This window comes from Podarcis erhardii, assembly GCF_964252035.2.
Source record: "Podarcis erhardii genome assembly, chromosome: 10".
NCBI lineage: Eukaryota > Metazoa > Chordata > Lepidosauria > Squamata > Lacertidae > Podarcis > Podarcis erhardii.
In genome coordinates this window covers 4,469,760-4,491,451 of record NC_138500.1, presented here as the reverse complement: position 1 = coordinate 4,491,451, position 21,692 = coordinate 4,469,760, and the positions used below count along the sequence as shown (strand labels likewise).

At 49.4% G+C, this 21,692-nt stretch overlaps 1 protein-coding gene across 1 annotated transcript in view; it reads right to left on the bottom strand.

Moving 5' to 3' along the window:
* Positions 1-18,220, bottom strand: part of KCP (kielin cysteine rich BMP regulator) — a 102,102-nt gene extending 83,882 nt beyond the window's left edge. The window contains exons 1-3 of the mRNA XM_081879579.1: positions 17,760-18,220; positions 11,043-11,599; positions 9,681-9,753 (exon numbers count right to left, since the gene is read on the bottom strand). Coding sequence (XP_081735705.1) covers positions 9,681-9,753; positions 11,043-11,599; positions 17,760-17,877 — 748 coding nt within the window. The 5' untranslated portion in view covers positions 17,878-18,220. The remainder of the gene's footprint in view (positions 1-9,680; positions 9,754-11,042; positions 11,600-17,759) is intronic.
* Between the last annotated feature and the right edge of the window lie 3,472 nt (positions 18,221-21,692).

The window sequence follows — 21,692 nt, the reverse complement described above, 5'->3', positions numbered from 1 at the left end:
CACAAGGAGAAGGGGACGACAGAGGATGATATGGTGGGACAGTGTTTTCGAAGCTACCAGCATGAGTTTGACCAAGCTGTGGGAGGCAGTGGAAGACAGGAGGGCCTGGTGTGCTCTGGTCTATGGGGTCACGAAGAGTCGGACATGACTAAACGACTAAACAACAACAACAACAACCTTTTTTACAACCCAATCCACACTCAGGCCCCCAGCTGTACCAGGAGAAATCAGATAACATCTCATCCTGCCAACAGTCAAGATGTAATTGACTCTCACCTCTAAAGTGACCCCTGACCATTAGGTCCAGTCGTGGCCGACTCTGGGGTTGCGGCGCTCATCTCGCTTTATTGGCCGAGGGAGCCAGCATACAGCTTCTGGGTCATGTGGCCAGCATGACTAAGCCGCTTCTGGCGAACCAAAGCAGCGCATGGAAACACCGTTTACCTTCCCGCCGGAGTGGTACCTATTTATCTCCTTGCACTTTGACATGCTTTTGAACTGCTAGGCTGGCAGGAGCAGGGACTGAGCAATGGGAGCTCACCCCGTGGCGGGGTTTCGAACCGCCGATCTTCTGATCGGCAAGTCCTAGGCTCTGTTGTTTAACCCACAGCGCCACCCGCGTCCCTCTAGAGACAGGTAGCTTTGCGTTTAAAGAGACCAAACACCCATTCCCCAGAAGGCTACAGTTTTATCTCTCCCATAATGCCTCACTCCTGCGTGAACCAGAGTTTGACCATACCAGGATTTTCCAACTTCACTACAGCCCTCCTCCCCTGTGCCTGGTGTAATTTTACGAACTTCTGCCATACTGTTTCTTGGCTAAAAAGTCCCAAAACCAGCATCCCTTTGATCGCTTGCCTTGCCCTCCGAAACCTTAAATTAAAAGGAAAAAGAAAAAGAAAGAAAGCTCCTCGTCCGGCCTCCTGCTGTCCCTCCATCTCCGGTGGGACTCCAGCCTCCTCCTCACAGCCTGACCTCCATCTTGTGCAAGGACCCCCTGAACCACCAACAGCAGCTTGGATCATGGGGCACCCGGCGGGGTTGTGAAGCCTCGACCCCTCCCTCCCGGGGGCCCATCGGGGGGTGTGAGTGTGAGCCCAGGCGCTGGGCAATTCCTCCTGCCCGGTTGACCCTTCCAGGGGGGCTGGAGGCCAGAAGCGCTTAATGAGCAGAAGGGGGCAAGTTGGGGGCAGCCAGAGCCAAGATGCTCATTAGATGCATGGATGGCTCAGGGCAGGCCTTGCTAGCAGTTGGGAGGAGGGGAAAGGAGTGGGAGAGAGCAGGAATTGTGGCCAGAAAAAGGACGGCGAGGTCAGGAGGAGATGTGGGGAATGCATAGGGCAGGGATGGCCATAGGTGCCAACTCCCTGGGGCCCTGGGAGCCTGAGCACCCACAAAATTATTATTATTATTAATTATTATTAATTAATTAATTATTATTATTAATTATTATTAAATAATAATAATAATAATAATAATAATAATAATAATAATAATAATAATAATAATTATTGAACGATGGGGGTGGAGATGCTCCTTTGGATATACTGGACTGAGGCCGTTTAGGGCTCTAAAGGTCAGCACCAACATTCTGGTGTTATATGGTCTCGGTGGCCGCTCCCAGTCCCCAGTCTAGCTGCCGCATTCCGGATTAGTTGTAGTTTCCGGGTCACCTTCAAAGGTAGCTCCACATGGAGCACATTGTAGTAGTCCAAGCGAGAGATAACCAGAGCATGCACCACTCTGGCGAGACAGTCTGTGGGCAGGGAGGGTCTAAGCCTGTGTACCAGATGGAGCTGGCAGACAGCTGCCCTGGACACAGGATTGACCTGCGCCTCCATGGACAGCTGTGAGTCCAAAATGAGCACTGGTCCTTCAGGGACACAGTTGCCCCATTCAGGACCAGGGAGTCCTCCACACCTGCCCACCTCCTGTCCCGCAAAAACAGTACTTCTGTCTTGTCAGGATTCAACCTCAATCTGTTAGCTGCCATCCATCCTCCAACTGCCTCCAGAATAGCATGCTGTGAACTTCAAATCGCTCTTCCAGATTTCCCTCCAGAGATTCAAATCTATATTACATCGTTACATCTCCAGCACTTATCTGATTCGGACTTAGGCATTTTAGCATGTCTACTCCGAGTTAAAAACTTGTCCCTATCCCCTTTCTCTTTGCTGTGCATAACTTTATAGACCTCAATCTGTTTCTGTGCTGCAAGTTAGGTCTCCCCCAGGACACTTAAAAGATGAGCATGGATTTATTTGGGGCCTCCTACGCAAATCCACTACTTTGGTTCCCCCAAAACTTCTGGAAGAATTCCCCAAGTTGTCAACCCACGCTGCAAACCTGTTCATGCATGAGACCGGATCACATCATCACCAACCCCACAAAGGCAGCTCTGACCTCTCCTTCTCAGCATGGAAATGGCATCGTTAATGTAAAAATTGCAAACGGGACCCAGAGATTTTTTTTAATAAAAAGTCATACACAGAGAGCCTCCGTGTTTCCTGGTGTATTTATGATCCGAGTTACTCGGGGTAAATATAGCATCCTGCAAAGCCCTGATCTGATGTCTGCCTGTTCCCCAGAGAGGAAGTTATGTATCTAAGCTCAGGCTTCTCATCGGCCAGGGAAATATTAGGCAAATCGTTTAGTTAGAACAGCTGTTCTCCAGCTAATAAGTCTGTAGCTGGACTGGCTGCTGTTAGGCTTCCTGTAAAAAAGGAAGACCAAGGAAGACCGGCCAGAAAATGTTGCTTTCTGGCAGGGATGGGGGACCTGTGTAGTCGTGACTGATGGGAATCGAACTGGCAAATGGCAAGAATATCTCTGGAGAGCCCCAGGTTCCTTGTCCCTGTGGAATGGAGTGCTCCTCTGCAGGGTTCCAGCTAGCCATGCCCTCTTAGAATAGTAGGGTTGGATGGGACCCTGAGGGACATCTAGACCAACTCCCTGCAATGCGGGAATCTCAGCTAAATCATCTCTGACAGATGGCCATCCAACCTCTGCTTAAAAACCTCCAAGGAAGGAGATTCCACCAGATCCAGAGGGAGTTCGTTCCGCTGCTGAGCAGCTCTTACTGTCAGAAAGTTTTTCCAAATGTTCAGTCAGAATCTCCTTTCTTGCAACTTGAAGCCATGGGATCGAGTCCAGCCCTCCAGAGCAGGAGAAAAACAAGCTTGCTCCCTCTTCCATGGGACAGCCCTTGAGATATTTGAAGATGGCTCTCCTATCTCCTCTCAGTCTCCTCTTTTCCAGGCTAAACATACCCAGCACCTTCAACCGTTCCTCATCAGGCTTAGTTTCCAGACCCTTGATCATCTTGGTCGCCCTCCTCTGCACACCTGCCAGCTTGTCAACATCCTTCTTAAATTGTGGTGCCCAGCACTGGACACAGGATTCCAGGTGTGGTCTGACCAACAGGGCCCTGCAGAGCCAGGCAGGGGCCCGGGCCAGGTAGATAATGTGCCCCCCTTTTTTACCCTGGGATAACTGAAGTCTTATATATGGGTAAAGGGGTAAAGGGGACCCCTGACCATTAGGTCCAGTCGTGACCCACTCTGGGGTTGCGGCGCTCATCTCGCTTTACTGGCCGAGGGAGGCCATGTGGCCAGCAGGACTAAGCCGCTTCTGGCGAACCAGAGCAGGGCACAGAAACACCGTTTACCTTCCCGCCAGAGCAGTACCTATTTATCTACTTGCACTTTGACGTGCTTTCGAACTGCTAGGTTGGCAGGAGCAGGGACTGAGCAACGGGAGCTCACCCCGTCACGGGGATTCCAACCGCCGACCTTCTGATCGGCAAGTCCTAGGCTCTGTGGTTTAACCCACAGCGCCACCCGCGTTCCTATAAATGAATAAGTATATAAATAATTTTCACAAAAGTTATGCTGACAAATAATTTTATTTCAAGGCTTGAGCCGTCTCTGCATATAAAGACAGAATGGAAAATATAGATAAATATGCTGACCGAGGTCCCCTTTGGAATCGTAGGCCCGGGCCAAGTGGCCCATATGGCCCCTCCCTCTGTCTGGGCCTGCTGACCAAGGCAAAATGGAGCGGGACTATGACTTCCGTTGATCCAGGCACTAGACTTCTGTTGATGCAGCCTAGAATAGCATTTACTTTTTTTGCTGCTGCATCTCACTGTGGGCTCATGTTCAGCTTGTGGTCCACCAAGACCCCCAGATCCTTTTCACATGTCCTGCTAGTGAGCCAGGTGTCCCCCAGCTCAAGTTTGTGCATCTGGTTCTTCTTGCCCAACTAAAACATCCCAAATGCTGCAGCTTTTGTTCCCGGGAGATTCGCTCCGCACACCACCTGATCATTCGTTGTGCCCTTTCTTTATCTTTCCCCACCTCCACAATATCCTTTCGCAAGGTGTCGAGGTGACAGAGCTCTTTAAGAAACTCAACTTTCCGGCGTGAGCTCGAATGCCACTTGCAAAACAGCGACCTGTTTTTGTGCTCCAAGATGTTCAGATTCTACGGTCCTCCCTCGAGGATTTACGCCGCCCAACCTCATTTCTCAGAAACCTCGTACTCTTTGCCCCATGACCTCTTTGGGGCAGCGGGGGGGGGGGGGGAGGGAATTAATTGGCCAATTACCTGAAAAGAGGCTTCTGAAGGGTCATCAGACTGAGCCTGCCAAAACATTTTGACCTTTGACTGCATACTGGCAGTGGCTGTAAAGCTGGATGCAAGTTGAGTTCCTTTAAGCCCTGCTAAAATTCAGACGGCTTTGCGGGATTTCTGGTTTGAGCATTGTGTTCCAGAAGCTGCAGAGATCTGTGGGGGGCTGGTTTCACTTCCCCCTCCTCCTCCCTACATTTCCCAAGCGTTTGAGAAGCTGCCCCCTGGAAAAGGGCACTGGGGACCTCTGAAGTCTTTGTCCAAATAGAGAAGGAAAGAAGGAAGGGCGCCTTGCAGGTGTCTAGAGGAGGGGAAATCACTGAGGGAGAGTTCACCACCACCTTCTGCGGGTGTCAAACTGCTCTTGCATCAAGCAAGTTCTTCCTAATGTTCAGATGGAATCTCCTTTCTTGCCCCCAGAGCCATGGGTTCGAGTCTTACCCTCCGGCACAGCAGAGAACAAGCTTGCTCCTTCTTCCAGGCCTTGAGACAGCGGCGTAGCGTGGGTTGTCAGCACCCGGGGCAAGGCAAGTAATTTGCGCCCCTAACCCCTAACCTGCCGCCGCTGCCAGCTTCTTCTTGCTGCTGCCTGGGCTGAGGTATTTACGGTAAGGTAGCCACGGTGGCGGCGGGTCCGTGTCAGGTGATCTGAGGCGAGTTGCCGCTGGCGCTGCCGCCCAAACGACGCCGCTTGCCTGGAGGAGGAGGAGGGCAGAGAGGCGAGGAAAATGCAACATGGCCCAGCAGCTGCAGCATTGGCGGTGGCGGGGCTGTGAGGAGGGGCTGCCTGGTGCGCCCTCCGCGGCCCTGATGCGCGGGGACCGCTGAGAGCCGCTGCCTGCCGGACGCCTTCAGCCCGGACGTGCGCACAGCTCGTCGGTTCCGCGAGACATGGGGCTCTGCTACAGCCTGCGCCCGAGGCTCTTCGGCGACTCCGGAGGCGGCGAGCGCCCCCCCCCGATGTTGCGCCCGGTGCGGCCGGCCCCCCCTGCACCCCCACGCTACGCCACTGCCTTGAGATCTTGGAAGGTGGCTCTCCCATCTCCTCTCAGTCTCCTCTTTCCCGGGTGAAACGTACCCAGCTCCTTCAACTGTTCCTCATCAGGCTTGATTTCCAGACCCTTGGTTGTTTTGATCGCCTCCCTCTGCGCATCTTCCGGCTTGGATCACCTGCAGTGCCTCTTGAGCTAGCCTATCTCACAGGGTTGTTGTGGGAATAAAACGAGGAGGGCCATGTGCAGCACACCTTGAGCTCTTTGGAGGAGCTGGGTTCTCCCTCCAATGTCGGAGGGTGTAGGCATGTGAGATTGTAGCTGTGATTCCTGCATTGTGGGGGGGTTGGTCTGGATGACCCCCGGGGTCCCTTCCAATGCAGGGAATTCTCAGTTGTTCGGAATTGCAGGAGGGCAGAGCGCTGCTGCTGCGACACCTGGGTCTTGCTTGCGACAGGTTGGCCACGCTGAAGGATTTTGGATGACACCCTTGACCTGCAGGATCCTGATGCTACCTTGAAACAAAGGATGGCAGTCTCGAGGGAAGGAGGCTCTCGACACAGAATATTTAAGAGCTGCAGGAAGGAGTGGGAGAGAGACAGAGAAAGAACAGAGGAGGCTGGATTCTGGACGTGGTGATAGCAAAGGTCTGGCGTATCCTGCTGGAGCAAGCGCTAGGAAGAAAAATACTTGGCATTGACTACAAAGATTATGCATGGAAGTGAGAGCTGCACCATAAAGAAGGCCAACCGCTGAAGAATTGATGCTTTTGAATTATGGTGCTGGAGGAGAATCCTGAGCATGGGGAGGGAACCTAAGGCCCGGGGGCCAGATCTGGCCCAATCGCCTTCTCAATCCAGCCTGCGGACGGTCCGGGAATCAGCGTGTTTTTACATGAATAGAAGGTGTGCTTTTATTTTATATTTTATTGTGGGGCATAGGAATTTGTTCATTTCCCCCCCTTCAAAATATAGTCTGGCCTCCCTCAAGGTCTGAGGGACAGTGGACTGGCCCCCTGCTGAAAAAGTTTGCTGACCCCTGCTCTTGAGAGTCCCATGGACTGCAAGAAGATTAAACCTATCCATTCTTAGGGAAATCAGCCCTGAGTGCTCACTGGAAGGACAGATCCTGAAGCTGAGGCTCCAAGACTTTGGCCACCTCATGAGAAGAGAAGACTCCCTGGAAAAGACCCTGATGTTGGGAAAGATGGAGGGCGCAAGGAGAAGGGGACGAAAGAGGACCAGATGGTGGGACAGTGTTCTCGAAGAGACCAACATGAGTTTGACCAAACTGTGGGAGGCAGTGGAAGACAGGAGTGCCTGGCGTGCTCTGGTCCAGGGGGTCACGAAGAAGCGGACACGACTAAACGACTAAACAACAACAACGAAGGTTCAGAAGCACAGATGTGCACAGGACCTGAGGTTTTGTGATACTTTAAATCCAGGGTCTTATCTGCTCAGCTGAGGGAAGACAACTTTATCCTTTGCAACGTGGATAAAAATGGCAGCATTTTACACTTTTCAGTTGAGAGAGAAGGCAAGTTAAGAGGCGACACGATAAAAGGCCCCTGACCATTAGGTCCAGTTGCGGCCGACTCTGGGGTTGTGGCGCTCATCTTGCTTTACTGGCCGAGGGAGGCCATGTGGCCAGCATGACTAAGCCGCTTCTGGCGAACCAGAGCAGCGCACGGAAACGCCGTTTACCTTCCCGACGGAGCAGAACCTATTTATCTACTTGCACTTTGACGTGATTTCGAACTGCTAGGTTGGCAGGAGCAGGGACCAAGCAATGAGAGCTCACCCCATCATTGCGGGGATTCGAACCGCCATCCTTCTGATCGGCAAGCCTTAGGCTCTGTGGTTTAACCCACAGCGCCACCCACGTCTCTTAGGCAACGCGATAAAAACTTATAAAATTACGCCTGGCATGCAGAAAGAGGTCGGGCCGGGGAAGTTCTCCTCCCTCTCTCCTAGCGCTAGAATTGGGGGATCTCCAATGAAGCTGAGAGCTGGAAGATTCAATACAGATTAAAGGAATGGCGCAGGATGCTGTTAGGGGTCAGTGCTAGGGTTGGGTTAGGGGTCAGTGCTATGTGTGGGTCAGGGTTAGGGGTCAAGGTTAGGGGTCAGTGCTAGGGTTGGGTTAGGGGTCAATGCTAGGTGTGGGTCAGACTTAGGGGTCAAGGTTAGGGGTCAATGCTAGGCTTGGCTTAGGGGTCAGTGCTAGGGTTGGTTTAGGCTTAAGAATAGGGTCTGCCCCACGGAAGCCCCTGTCCCGAACCTGGCAAGGAGCCATAGAGAGCCCTCTCCTCCTCTGCGAATTTGTCTCACCCTCTTTTAAAGCTATCTAGGCCTGTGGCAGGGAGTTCCACAGGTTAACAGCATCCTTGGCCAGTAAAGCGAGATGAGGGCCGCAACCCCAGAGTCGGTCACGACTGGACCTAATGGTCAGGGGTTCCTTTACCTTTACCTTTAATGTATTAAGAGAAAATTTGATGCTAATGATGTACAGATAGTATTTAACACCAGTGAAGCTAGCAAAAATGTATCATGATAATAAATGCTGGAAATGTAAGGAAAAAGAAGGAACCTTTTACCACATGTGGTGGACGTGCCCCAAGGTAAAATACTTCTGGGAAAGGATTTATAATGAACTGAATAAAGTGTTGAAAAACATATTTATTAAGAAACCAGAAGCCTTTTTACCTGGTATAGTGGGGGGAGAAATCCCCAAAAAGGATGTTACTTTTTTCTGTATGCCACAACAGCTGCAAGAATATTACTAGCGAAGAATTGGAAGAAACAAGATTTACCAGCTATAGAATAATGGCAGATGAAGATGATGGACTATATGCAAATTGCCGAACTGACCGGGAGACTCTGAGACCAGAGAGAAGAGACGGTGGAAGAAGATTAGAAGAAGTTTAAGGAATATTTGAAAAAATATGTTAATATTTAAATCTTAGATATCTTGGAAGTGGATATAGGCTGTAGGGTTAGAAGTAGAAGATAGTGTATTTTAAAATAGTATTATTTGTAAGTGATAAAATGTGAAGATTTTTATAGTAAAAGTAAGTGCGATTTAAAAATGGTTAAAAATTATGATATATGAAACTGCTAAAGATGAGGTAAAATGAAAATCAGATAGGGGGGACTTGGGGAAGCCCAGCTAACAATGTTTAGAAAAAATAAGGATAAGATAAGAATTTGTTTGTATTGTTTATTTGTGTTATAAAATGAATAAAAAATTTTGAGGGGGGGGAGAGAAATAAAAAAGAAAACAGGATGTTGGACTCGATAGCCATTGAACTGATCTAGCAACCGCTTCTCTTGTTCTTATGTCGTGTCCTTAACAGCTATAATACTTAGCGTAGAAAATAAATGGATCATTTGCAAAGCCCCAGAGACAGATCTCTCCAACACACCATTCGCTTGGCTCGGGAACAGAGAAAAACGTCAAGCCCCTTTGTCACCTCCCTCGAGACTGATCGCCCCCCCACTCCTTTCCCACTCTATTCCAGATGTCAGCCCCTCCTCTCCCAACAGCTGGAGCCCTTCCAAGGCCCACGAATTGTACCCGCCCAGGACAGGGAACATCTGGCGCGGCTGATTCCTGCTCTTTGCACAGATGTTGAAGGATTGACATGCCGAGAACATTCCCAAAGTCAGTGGATTGCTTTGATGTCACGTTTCTTTGTTTCCCTGTTCCCACCAACTCCATTCCGAGCAGACAAAGAATGATAAAATTGTAGAGATGGAAGGGATCACCGGCCCCGGGTCATCTAGTCCTACCCCCGCTGCAATGCAGGAATCTCAGTTTAAAAACCACCTTTCGGTCTTCTCATTTTCAGGCTAAACATATCCAGCTCCCAGATGTTCTGGACTACGAGTCCAAACGTGCTTCCACCAGCCACCAGCTTTTCATACAACTCTGTGCTGGACTGGGCTGATGGGAATTGTAGTCCAAAAGGCCGCTAGTGTGGGAGGTTGGGCAAGGGGGTCTCAGCCAACGCCTGCGCAGACAAACCGGGATGCCACCCAACGCCCCCAGCTCTTACCTGGCAGGTTCTCGCAGTGCCAGGGACGGTGGGGGAAGCCACTGGGCGAAATCTCTGCTGTTTGCCAGTAGCCCTGCAAAACGAAAAGAAATAAAATAAAATAAAATGCCTTGTGGGGGTATGAATTGAGAAAGAAGTGATTTTGTTAAAATCAAGCACCAGAATAATAGAACCTGTTTTTGGGGGACAGGAGGCCGGCAGGTGTGGAGGATTCCCTGGTCCTGGATGGGGTAACTGTGCCCCTGAAGGACCAGGTGCGCAGCCTGGGAGTCATTCTGGACTCACAGCTGTCCATGGAGGCACAGGTCAGTTCTGTGTCCAGGGCGGCTGTGTCCCAGCTCCATCTGGTACACAGGATGAGACCCTATCTGCCCATGGACTGTCTCGCCAGAGTGGTGCATGCTCTGGTTATCTCCCGCTTGGACTACTGCAATGCGCTCTATGTGGGGCGACCTTTGAAGGTGACTCGGAAACTACAACTAATGCAGAATGCGGCAGCTAGACTGGGGACTGGGAGTGGCCACCAAGATCACATAGCACTGGTCTTGAAAGACCTACATTGGCTCCCAGTATGTTTCCGAGCACAATTCAAAGTGTCGGTACTTTAAAGTCCTAAACGGCCTCGGCCCTGTATACCTGAAGGAGCATCTCCACCCCCATCGTTCTGCCCAGACACTGAGGTCCAGCTCCGAGGTCCTTCTGGCAGTTCCCTCACTGTGAGAAGCCAAGCTACAGGGAACCATACAGAGGGCCTTCTTGGTGGTGGCACCCGGCCTGTGGAACACCTTCCCACCAGATGTCAAAGAGAAAAATAACTACCAGACTTTTAGAGGACATCTGAAGGCAGCCCTGTTTAGGGAAGCTTTTAATGTTTAATAGATTACTGTATTTTAATATTCTGTTGGAAGCCGCCCAGAGTGGTTGGGGAAAGCCAGCCAGATGTGTGGGGTATAAATAAATTATTATTATTATTATTATCATCATCATCATCATCATCATCATCATCATCATCATTATTACAGTAGTACCTCGGGATAAGTACTTAATTCATTCTGGAGGTCTGTTCTTAACCTGAAACTGTTCTTAACCTGAAGCACCACTTTAGCTAATGGGGCCTCCTGCTGCCGCTGTACCACCGGAGCACAATTTCTGTTCTCATCCTGAAGCAAAGTTCTTAACCTGAAGCACTATTTCTGGGTTAGCAGAGTCTGTAACCTGAACCGTATGTAACCCGAGGTACCACTGTATTTAATAAAAATATTTTTAAAAAGAAAGAAAAGAGAGAGATCCTGCAGAACTAGGAAACAGCTTTCACCCGGTTGGCAGGTACTGGCATTCGGGAGCATCGCGTTGCCAACTTACCAGGAACTTGCTGGCCTTGTCTCCTTCCAAACTGGCAAAGGTGACCTGCAGGTCCAGCGGCAGGATGAGGCTCAGCACCTCCTCGCCGCCGCCTTTCTCGAAGACGATGGGCTCCCGGCAGTCGACGAAGAGTGAGATGCGTTGCGGCTCCAGATGGAGGGCCAGCCGTACCCAGAGACCGTGGGCAAAGGGGTTGCTCCCGGGGAAGACCAAGGAGGCCGGCTCCATGTTGTGGACGGCGCGGTAGTCGAGGCGCAGCTGGCCGGACCGGGCGCTGGACACCAGCTGCAGAAGGGGGCGCCCGTCCCGCTTGGTGGCGGCCGGCGAGACTAGGGAGACGAGGGTCCCTTCCGAGGCGCGGCTCTGGCGGGCCACAAAGTGGAATCCGAGGGCCGCTTGAACCGTGGACAGCAGGTAGACGGAATAGTCCCAGGGGAGAGTCAGGTGGGGCACCCGCTGGCGGAACTTCCAGGCCGGCACGCCCGGATCGGGACCCTTGGCCTTGGTGACCCCCACGACAGAGCGGGTGACGTTGAGGGCCTCCAGCAGGTCAATGACTGCAAAAATAAAAAGAGAGAGGGAGAGAGATGAGGTGGAGGAGGAAGATTTAATATCTATTTATCTATTCCTTTATTTTTCAAATCTATTTTATTAGATTTCCACAAATGGCGTATAAAATTCCAATACATGATCAGGTCCTGTATCCATAAAGGAGCGTCTCCACCCCCATCATTCAGCCCGGACACTGAGGTCCAGCTCCGAAGGCTTTCTGGCAGTTCTCTCCCTGTGAGAAGTGAGGTTACAGGGAACCAGGCAGAGGGCCTTCTCGGTGGTGGCCCCCGCCCTGTGGAACGCCCTCCCATCAGATGTCAAGGAAATAAACAACTACCTGACGTGTAGAAGACATCTGAAGGCAGCCCTGTTTAGGGAAGTTTTTAAGGTCTGACGCTGTACTGTATTTAATATTCGGTTGGAAGCCACCCAGAGTGGCTGGGGAAACCCAGCCAGATGGGCGGGGTATAAATAAAAAATTATTATTTTTGAATTTTTTTTCCATCCCCTTTCCCATGGTATTTCCCCTCCAACCCCTTTGCTGCACCCCGTCTTCCCTCTTTTCCTTCCTGGTGGAAGGAAAATCCTGCAGGGCCCTGGTCTCCTGGGACAGAGCATTCCACCAGGTCGGAGCCATCACTGAGAAGGCCCTGGCCCTGGTGGAGGATAGTCTGACTTCCTCAGGGACCTCTAAACTATGGTTATTCATGGACCTTAAGGTCCTCTGCGGGGCAGACCAGGAGAGGCGGTCCTGTAGATAAAAGACAGTCCTTCTAACTCAACTGGCAGAGCACCAAACTCAGGCTCAAGGGTTTGAGTCCCACGTTTAGGCAAAAGATCCCTTCATTGCAGGAGGTGGGACGAGGTGAAACCTTGTGGTCCCTTCCAGCTCTACAACTCTATGATTCTATCATTTGTGAAGCACGTCGTTAAACTGTGGAACTCACTCTTTCAGGAGGCAGTGAAGATCACCAAACTGGATGTCTTTGAAAGAGGATGAGAAGGGGCTACTCTGCTCGGAGGCAGCAATGCTTCTGACCACCAGATTTTGGAAGCCGCAAAAAACCAGAAGCCTTTTTTGCCAGGTATTTTAGGCCAAGACATACCAAAAGAAACGAGGACTTTATATATGTATGCCACTGCAAGCAGCGAAAACGTTGACTGCACAAAATCAGAAGACTGGAGGAATAACAACTAAAGAACAAGGGCAAGAGAAGTTGATGAACTATCCAGAACTGGCAAAAAATGACAGATTAAGAGGAAAAGACAATAGCGACTTTGAAAAAGAATGGGAACAGTTTATATTATATTTGCAGAAACAAAGGAAGTCAATAGACTTGATGGCAGGATTCAAATAAACATTCACATTATTAGTACTAGAAAATGTTTAGAAAATAGTGAAATATTATACTGTACAGTCATACCTCGGGTTAAATGTGCTTCAGGCTGAGCATTTTCAGGTTACGCTCCACGGCGACTCGGAAGTAACGGAGCACATTAATTCTGGGTTTTGCCGCTCGCGCATGCGCAAACGCTCAAAATGACGTCATGCGCATGTGCGGAAGCGGCGAATCAAGACCCGCAGACGTGCTTGCACGGGTTGCGTTCGCTTCTGGGTGTGAACGGGGCTCTGGAACGGATCCTGTTCACATCCAGAGGTACCACTGTATTTACTTTTATTTTTATGTTTTTAGGCTTGATGTTATGTTATTAATAACTTTTTCTGTTAGGAGATAGCAAAGTGGGTGAAAAGAGAAACCAACCAGAAGTGGAAGTTGGGGGAAGCCCTGGAGGGGAGGGAGAGAGGAATATATAGTGAATGTTAAGAAATTGAGATGTATGTAATGAATGAAAAAGAAAAATGAATAAATTTTTTTATTAAAAAAAAACCAACAGATTTTGGAAGCCGCAGGAAAGGAGAGGGGTCTTGCGTTCGAATCCTGCTCGCGCATCTGCTTGGCCACTGTGATAACAGGATGCTGGGCTAGATCCATAGCTGTCAACGTTTCCCTTTTTTTAAAGGGAAATTCCCTTATTCCGAATAGGATTCCTCGCAAGAAAAGGGAAAAGTTGACAGCTATGACTAGATCCTGCAGGCCTCTTCTGATGTTCTTGTGTCCGCGCAGCAGAAACGCTTGCCACATCGATGTGGCGCCCTGTGAGCGAGAGAGATGGTGAAGGAGACTCTCCCAAGCCAGCTGTGACATTGGGTGCACATCTGTGCATGCCCTTCGTAGGTCCCTCTGCTGGATTTGCAAAAAAAAAAAAACACCCCAAAGTCCGGGGCTGTCACTGTGAATCATTTGCGGGCAGATGCGTCCCCCGGCCCACATAACTTCCGTGTGCAAAAGGCAATGCTCCCTTTGTCGAGAACTCGGCCAGCACTGAGCGGTGCCTGGGCTCTTTTCCCAGAAAACCCCTCCTGATCCCAGTTTAATTAAGAACAGCTGGGGCTGCTCCAATGGAACTGGGGGGAGGCAGACTGGAATGTGGGGGGAGGAGAGAGAGCGTCTAGGCCCCGGACGCCGAGTGGCCTTTGGAATATGTGGTCAACTCTCGGCCTGGAGTTGGGTGGGTGGACTGAGAAAAGACAGAAGTGAAACCCTGCGCCAGCCGCTGCCAATATTTTCGTACCTCTTTCCCCCCATTGCATTGTAAAGCTGTTTGCAAGCCACGGGAACCAGAAAGACACCATTAAGCAGTTGGTCCCTTACCTTTATGGAGACACGGGTGGCACTGTGGGTTAAACCACAGAGCCTAGGACTTGCCTATCGGAAGGTCAGCGGTTCGAATCCCCGCGACAGGGTGAGCTCCTGTTGCTCGGTCCCTGCTCCTGCCAACCTAGCAGTTCGAAATCACCTCAAAGTGCAAGTAGATAAATAGGTACCACTGCGGCGGGAAGGTAAACGTGCGCTGCTCTGGTTCGCCAGAAGCGGCTTAGTCATGCTGGCCACATGACCCGGAAGCTGTACGCCGGCTCCCTCGGCCAATAAAGCGAGATGAGCACCGCAACCCCAGAGTCGGCCACGACTGGACCTAATGGTCAGGGGTCCCTTTACCTTGACCTTTTACCCTTACCTTTCCCGCCCCGACCTAGCCACAGTGATCCATGTGACGGTCAGCTCCAGGCTTGACTACTGTAATTTGCTCTACACAGGGCTGCCCAGGAAACTCCAGCGGGTGCAGAATGCTGCAGCAAGGCTCCTCACGGGGTCCCTGCTATGGGAGTATATTCACCCAGTGCTTTACCAGTTGCACTGGCTCCCGGTGGAGTATTGGGTCAGGTTCAGGGGGGTGGTTTTGACTTTTAAAGCCCTTTGTGGCTTTAGGGCCCTCGTATTTACGGGACCGCCTCTCCTGGTCTGCCCCGCAGAGGACCTTAAGGTCCATGAATAATCATAGTTTGGAGGTCCTGGGCCCTAAGGAAGTCAGATTATCCTCCCCCAGGGCCAGGGCCTTCTCAGTGATGGCTCCGACCTGGTGGACTGCTCTGTCCCATGAGACCAGGGTCCTGCAGGATTTAACTTCCTTCCGCCGGGCCTGTAAGACAGAGCTATTCCGCCTGGCTTTCAATTTGAATTTAGCCTGATCTTTTATTCCCCCCCTCCCTTGCCTCCCCCTCCCCTTTTATGAAGATCACCCGCTCTGAGACCCCACAGCTAATTCTCCCCTGGTCTCCTCATTGGCCCAAGTAGGACCAATTCAGCCAGCTAGGCCTGGGGATTATCTAATGCTTATTTCCCCAAAATTGATTTTTGAATTTTATTGTTAATCATGTTTTTATACTGTATTTTATGCTGCTTTTATAATTAAAGTGCTTTAAATTTGTTGTTAGCTGCCCTGAGCCTAGTTTTTGAACCGGGAAGGGCGGGGTATACATAATATATTATTAATTATTATTATTATTATTATTAGCTGTCCTGCGTCTTTGAACATTCAGGAGAGCAAGGAAAACTGCTCTCCAGTCTTTCCAGTCCAGGCATAATTGGCTATTTTGGTGCCTGATCCAGGGAATGCGAAACAGTCTGAAGTCTCATTGACTCCAGCGGGAAGGGAAGAAGAATGCTCTTAAATGCAAAATTGGCTGGATCCTGCCTCTTTCCCCAGGGAGGTGAACCCAGAGGACAGAGGAAGGTTCTGCCCCATGTGCTCTAGCAAAGAGGAGATGCGAACAGTTGCTTTTCCATCCAGCCGCCAAAGAAGAGTCTGGTTACTGGGATAGCTCAGTCAATAGAGCACGAGACTCTAAACCCTCAGGGTGTGGGTTCGAGTCTCACATGGGGCAAAAAATTGCTGCATTGCGGGGGGGTTGGACTACATGATCCTTGGGGTCCCTTCCAATTCCACAGCCCTATGATCTATGATCTAAGTGCAAAATGGGCCAGTTTGGGCTCCAGTAAAATTGAACCCCATAAAGGAAAACGTTCAATTTCCCTCTGTGAGTTCGTGGAAGCATTTATTGTTTATTTCGTAAAATGTGTACACAGCTTGGTTGTATTTATTTTCAACAATAAAAAAAGAACCTTCAACATGTTTCACAAAATAAGATAAAGCAATAAAATTACCACCCAGAAAAAACGGCAACAATGATTTAATGCATTCCTGAAGTTAAAATGATGATAGACCAAAAACAGAGCTTGCACGAACTCTGTAAACATCTGGAGAGGCTAGTCTAAACAAAAATGTTTTTAGCATGCGTCGAAAAAAAGTGAAATTGAATCTGCCTGCCTGCTATCAATAAGCAGGGAGTTCCGCAGTGTAGATGCTGCCACATTTAAAAATTGAGTGTCTTTTGAATGCGGAACATGGAGATTTGCCTTGCATCAAGGAAGAGCCCTGGTCCACGCAGCTCAGTATTACCAACACGGACTGCCAGCAGCTCAGCAAGGTTTCAGGTGGGGCCTGTGCTAGACCTGCCTGGAGAGACCATCAGGGTCTGAACCTGGGACATTCTGCTTGCCAAGCTTAGCACTGAGCCAGGAATCTTTCCAAAGAGGTACACAGAAAGCCGTCTAATACTGAGTAACTCCATTAGTCCATCTAGCTGCATACTGCTTGCACTGGCTGGCAGCAGCTGGCCAGGGTTTCAGGGCACTGGACTCATCCAGCCTTGCCTGAAGGTCCTGGAGATTTGAACCCAGGACCTGACAGCAGTTTCCAGAAAGAATAAAACCAGTAAAAACAGCTAAAAGCAAATGTAAACTGTCCTGTGATCCTCGGACGAAGTGCTGTATAGAAATTTAACAAACAAACAGACAACCCTCAAATTATGGTAAATATTTCACTTTCCACTTTTTAAAGTTGCAATACCTAGTTACTAGGCATTGTATGTTACAGATGGTTGAGTTATCAGAACTTCAGAGGCTTAACAGCAACATTGCAGAACAAATCTAAGCTCCCAACGTATCCCCCCTTTCCTGTCCACAGCCAACCTCAAAACCCTGCCATCCATCTCACATAAACTTTAAAAAGAAATTTAACAAAAATAAAGGTGTAACATCTTCAAAAATAAATATAAAGAGGGAATGCAGACGAGTGTCAAGACGTTTTGGCAGGTCACATTCATAATATACAAAATATAACATTCTATAATATTCAAAGCCAAGGGCAAAAGAAATATATCCAAATTTCTCTTTCAAGAAATTAAGAGAAGCAAGAAACTAAAAGCAGATTTGAACACACTGATCCACATTCAAGATATCTGGGTAGACTTGGCTAAGAAAAAAAAATATTGTTTTAGCAGGCGCAGAAAAGAGCACAGCAGAGACGCCTGGCTGGATGTCCAAGTGGCAGGGAGTTCCATAGGAAAATACGGATTTCTTTAAAAACGTGGAACGGGTATGGCGCCTGGCTACTATTTCAGGATTTAGAAACCGGAGGAAAACACAGACTATAACCCAGTTTTGCAAACCGTAAAGCCATGTTAATGAACAGACCCCAAATACCTGGAGAGGGACGCATAGACTAATCCGGCTAGGCTCTGGAAGAAAAGTTTCCTGGCCCTGTCCCCAAGAGGGTCGTGGAATGAGAGAACCGTAGAATTGGAAGGGAACACCAAAGGTCATTTAGCCCAACCCTCTGCGGTTCAGGAAGCAGACCCCCGATTCTCAGGGGGTCCCAAAATAGAGGTGCCACCCCCAGAGAGAACCAGGAGCTCGGACTCACCGTTGTCCCCATAGTAGTGGAGGGGGGTTTCCTGGGCGGCCCCCGGGAGGCTGTGCCAGGCGCCCTGAAGGGCCAGCGCTGCCCACTGGACGGCGTAGAGCTGCCAGCACCCCGGCATGGCCCCTGCGCCCCAGATTCATCGGTGGGGGGCACCCAGAGGCGGCGGCGATGGGGCAGGGGCTCCTCTCCAGCCCTAGGAAGCCGCGGAGATGGACGGAGGGATGCGATGCCAGATGCGCCCAGATGCGCGCGGGCGCGGAAGGTTCGCCGCGGGCGCTTCGGCGATGGGGCAGGGTCCTTTCCAGGTGTGGGGATGGGGGTCTGAAGCAGCCCCTTCCCCACAGCGAGCCCTGAAAAGGGGAAAGGTCTGCAAGGAGGAGGAGGAGGAAAGGGGTTGGGTGAGGATGGGCGCCGCCGCCGTGCAAGCCCGTCCCTGCTCCTCCTTCGCCGGCGATGCGGGGCTGAGCCCACCCCACACCGCCCCACGGGGGGAGCAAGGGGGAGAGAGAGGCTCGGCTCGGGCAGGACCCGCAGCTCCCGGGGTGGGAGCGAAAACCCGAGGCGGATCCCGGCTCCGGATCAGAAGTAGCAGCAGCAGGAGCGCGGAAAGGAGCGCACGGTTAAACGGCGGAACGCGCGCCCGCAGGAGCCAGCCATGGGCATCATCCGTCACTGCATCAGAAACGCCTGCTGGATGAGGCCTGTGGTTCATTTATTCCAGCACCCTGTGATCACAGTGGCCAACCAGATGCCCATCATGGGAAACCCGCAATCAGGATTCGAACGGAGGTCCAGCTCCGAAGTTCCCTCCCTGCGAGAAGTGAGGTTACCGGGAACCAGGCAGAGGGCCTTCTCGGTGGTGGCACCCGCCCTGTGGAACGCCCTTCCAGCAGATGTCAAAGAGAAAAACAACTACAGTGGTACCTTGGGTTACAGACGCTTCAGGTTACATACGCTTCAGGTTACAGACTCCGCTAACCCAGAAATAGTACCTCAGGTTAAGAACTTTGCTTCAGGATGAGAACAGAAATCGCACGGCGGCAGCGGGAGGCTCCATTAGCTAAAGTGGTGCTTCAGGTTAAGAGCAGTTTCAGGTTAAGAAAGGACCTCCAGAATGAATTAAGTTCTTAACCCGAGGTACCACTGTACCAGACTTTTAGAAGACATCTGAAGGCAGCCCTGTTTAGGGAAGCTTTTAATGTTAAAAACTATTGTATTTTAATATTCTGTTGGAAACCAACCAGTGTGGCTGGGGAAGCCCAGCCAGATGAGCGGGGTATAAATAGTAAATTATTATTATTATTATTATTATTATTATTATTATTATTATTATTATTATTATCATCATCATTATCATTATCAAAATCAATAAAAACCAATATAGTGGTACCTTGGGTTAAGAACTTAATTCGTTCCAGAGGTCCGCTCTTAACCTGAAACTGTTCTTAACCTGAAGCACCACTTTAGCTAATGGGGCCTCCTGCTGCCACCAGAGCACGATTTCTGTTCTCATCCTGAAGCAAAGTTCTTAACACGAGGTAATATTTCTGGGTTAGCAGAGTCTGTAACCTGAAGCGTCTGTAACCCGAGGTACCACTGTACAAATTTGAGGTTCTGCCCTCCCCAAATCCTGGCTACTTCCATGCCATGATAGCTGTGCTCTGCCTCCATGAGGGAAGGCAGGGATGCTTTTGACCACCGGTTTTTTGAAACCACAAGAGGGGATAGTTGGTCTTGTGTTCAAATCCTGTTTCCCATAAGTGTAAAATTAATGAGCATTAGGAAAAATGTTGGAATGAAAATATTTGGCTTTAGTAGAAATGATATAAGGAATTATGTACAAATAAATATTAAGCTTTAAGCTTTAAGGTATTTTATGGTAAGATAAGGTCAAAATAAATTAAGGTAAATTGAATGACAGAATATAGTGAAAGATGGAAAGGATTTGCTGAGTTAACTAATAGGTTAGACTGTTAAGACAAATTACTCAATAAAAATTGAGAAAGATGGAAAGAATTTGCTGAAACAAATAACTAAACTAGAATACAAAAAGGGAGGTGTGAGGAGGTCGATGAAACAAGTAAATGAAGGATGGAGATGTGGAATATTGGATGTGTGTTTTTTTATTGTTATTGGTGTATTGGTTTTTATGTGTGTGGGTTTTTTTTCCTTTTTTGATGTACTGTTATGTATGTTTTGCTAATTTTTTGTTGTTCTCTCCTTTGCTTTTTTCTGTAATTTCTGAAACTTCTAATAAATATCATTTTAAAAAACCAAAACCAAATCCTGTTTCCCATAACGGGCGTCTAGCGGGCTGCTGTGGGAGCAGGATACTGGCCTAGAGGGACCACTGGCCTGACCCATCAGGCTCTTGTGATGTTCTTAAGGAAGGGGGCACTTGAGGGGTGGAGTGGAAAGTGGGGCTGGAATGGGGGCAAAGGAGGCTTCCCTGGGGGCAGAGAATCAGACAGGGGGCTCTTAATCCAATGCAGAGGTGCAGCAGGAGGGGGTTCCCTTCAGATCTACGTGACAGGAAGCAAGTAAATATCCCTCTGACCACTATCAGAGACAGGATACTGGGCTCAGTGAGCAGGGTTCCCTTTTGTTGTTTATTCATTTAGTCGTGTCCGACTCTTCGTGACCCCCTGGACCAGAGCACGCCAGGCACTCCTGTCTTCCACTGCCTCCCGCAGTTTGGTCAAACTCATGCTGGTAGCTTCCAGAACACTGTCCCCCCATCTCGTCCTCTGTCGTCCCCTTCTCCTTGTGCCCTCCATCTTTCCCAACATCAGGGTCTTTTCCAGGGAGTCTTCTCTTCTCATGAGGTGGCCAAAGTCTTGGAGCCTCAGCTTCACGATCTGTCCTTCCAGTGAGCACTCAGGGCTGATTTCCTTCAGAATGGATCGGTTTGATCTTCTTGCAGTCCATGGGACTCTCAAGAGTCTCCTCCAGCACCAGAATTCAAAAGCATCAATTCTTTGGCAATCAGCCTTCTTGATGGTCCAGCTCTCACTTCCATACATTACTACTGGGAAAACCAGAGCTTTACTATACGGACCTTTGCTGGCAAGGTGATGTCTCTGCTTTTTAAGATGCTGTCTAGGTTTGTCATTGCTTTCCTCCCAAGAAGCAGGCGTCTTTTAATTTCATGGCTGCTGTCACCATCTGCAGTGATCATGGAGCCCAAGAAAGTAAAATCTCTCACTGCCTCCATTTCTTCCCCTTCTATTTGCCAGGAGGTGATGGGCCCAGTGGCCATGATCTTCGTTTTTTTGATGTTGAGCTTCAGACCATATTTTGCGCTCTCCTCTTTCACCCTCATTAAAAGGTTTTTTAATTCCTCCTCACTTTCTGCCATCAAGGTCGTGTCATCTGCATATCTGAGGTTGTTGATATTAAAGGGCTCCCTTTAGGTACATTTTATTGACTTATTTATTTCCTAATTCCACCTCAACTGGAGCTCGAAGTTGCGTAATATACTCAAAAGCAAAAGGGGTGTTTAAAATATTATGAAAATGATATACCGGTGGTACATGACCCCAGTCAAACTTGCTAAGATATATCACCTGTCTGATAATAAATGTTGGAAATGTAAAGAGGCGGAAGGGACATTCTTTCATCTCTGGTGGACTTGCCCGAAAGTGAAGGCCTTTTGGGAGATGATTCATAATGAACTAAAAAAGGTACTTAGATTTACCTTACCTAAGAAACCGGAGGCCTTTCTTCTGGGCATTGTGGACCAGAGAGTACTTAAGAAAGATAGAACTTTTTTTATGTATGCTACCACAGCAGCAAGGATCCTGATTGCTAAGCATTGGAAGACACAAGATTTACCCACGCTGGAGGAATGGCAGACGCAGTTGATGGATTACATGGAACTGGCCGAAATGACTGGCAGAATCCGAGACTTGGGAGAAGAAACAATCGAGGAGG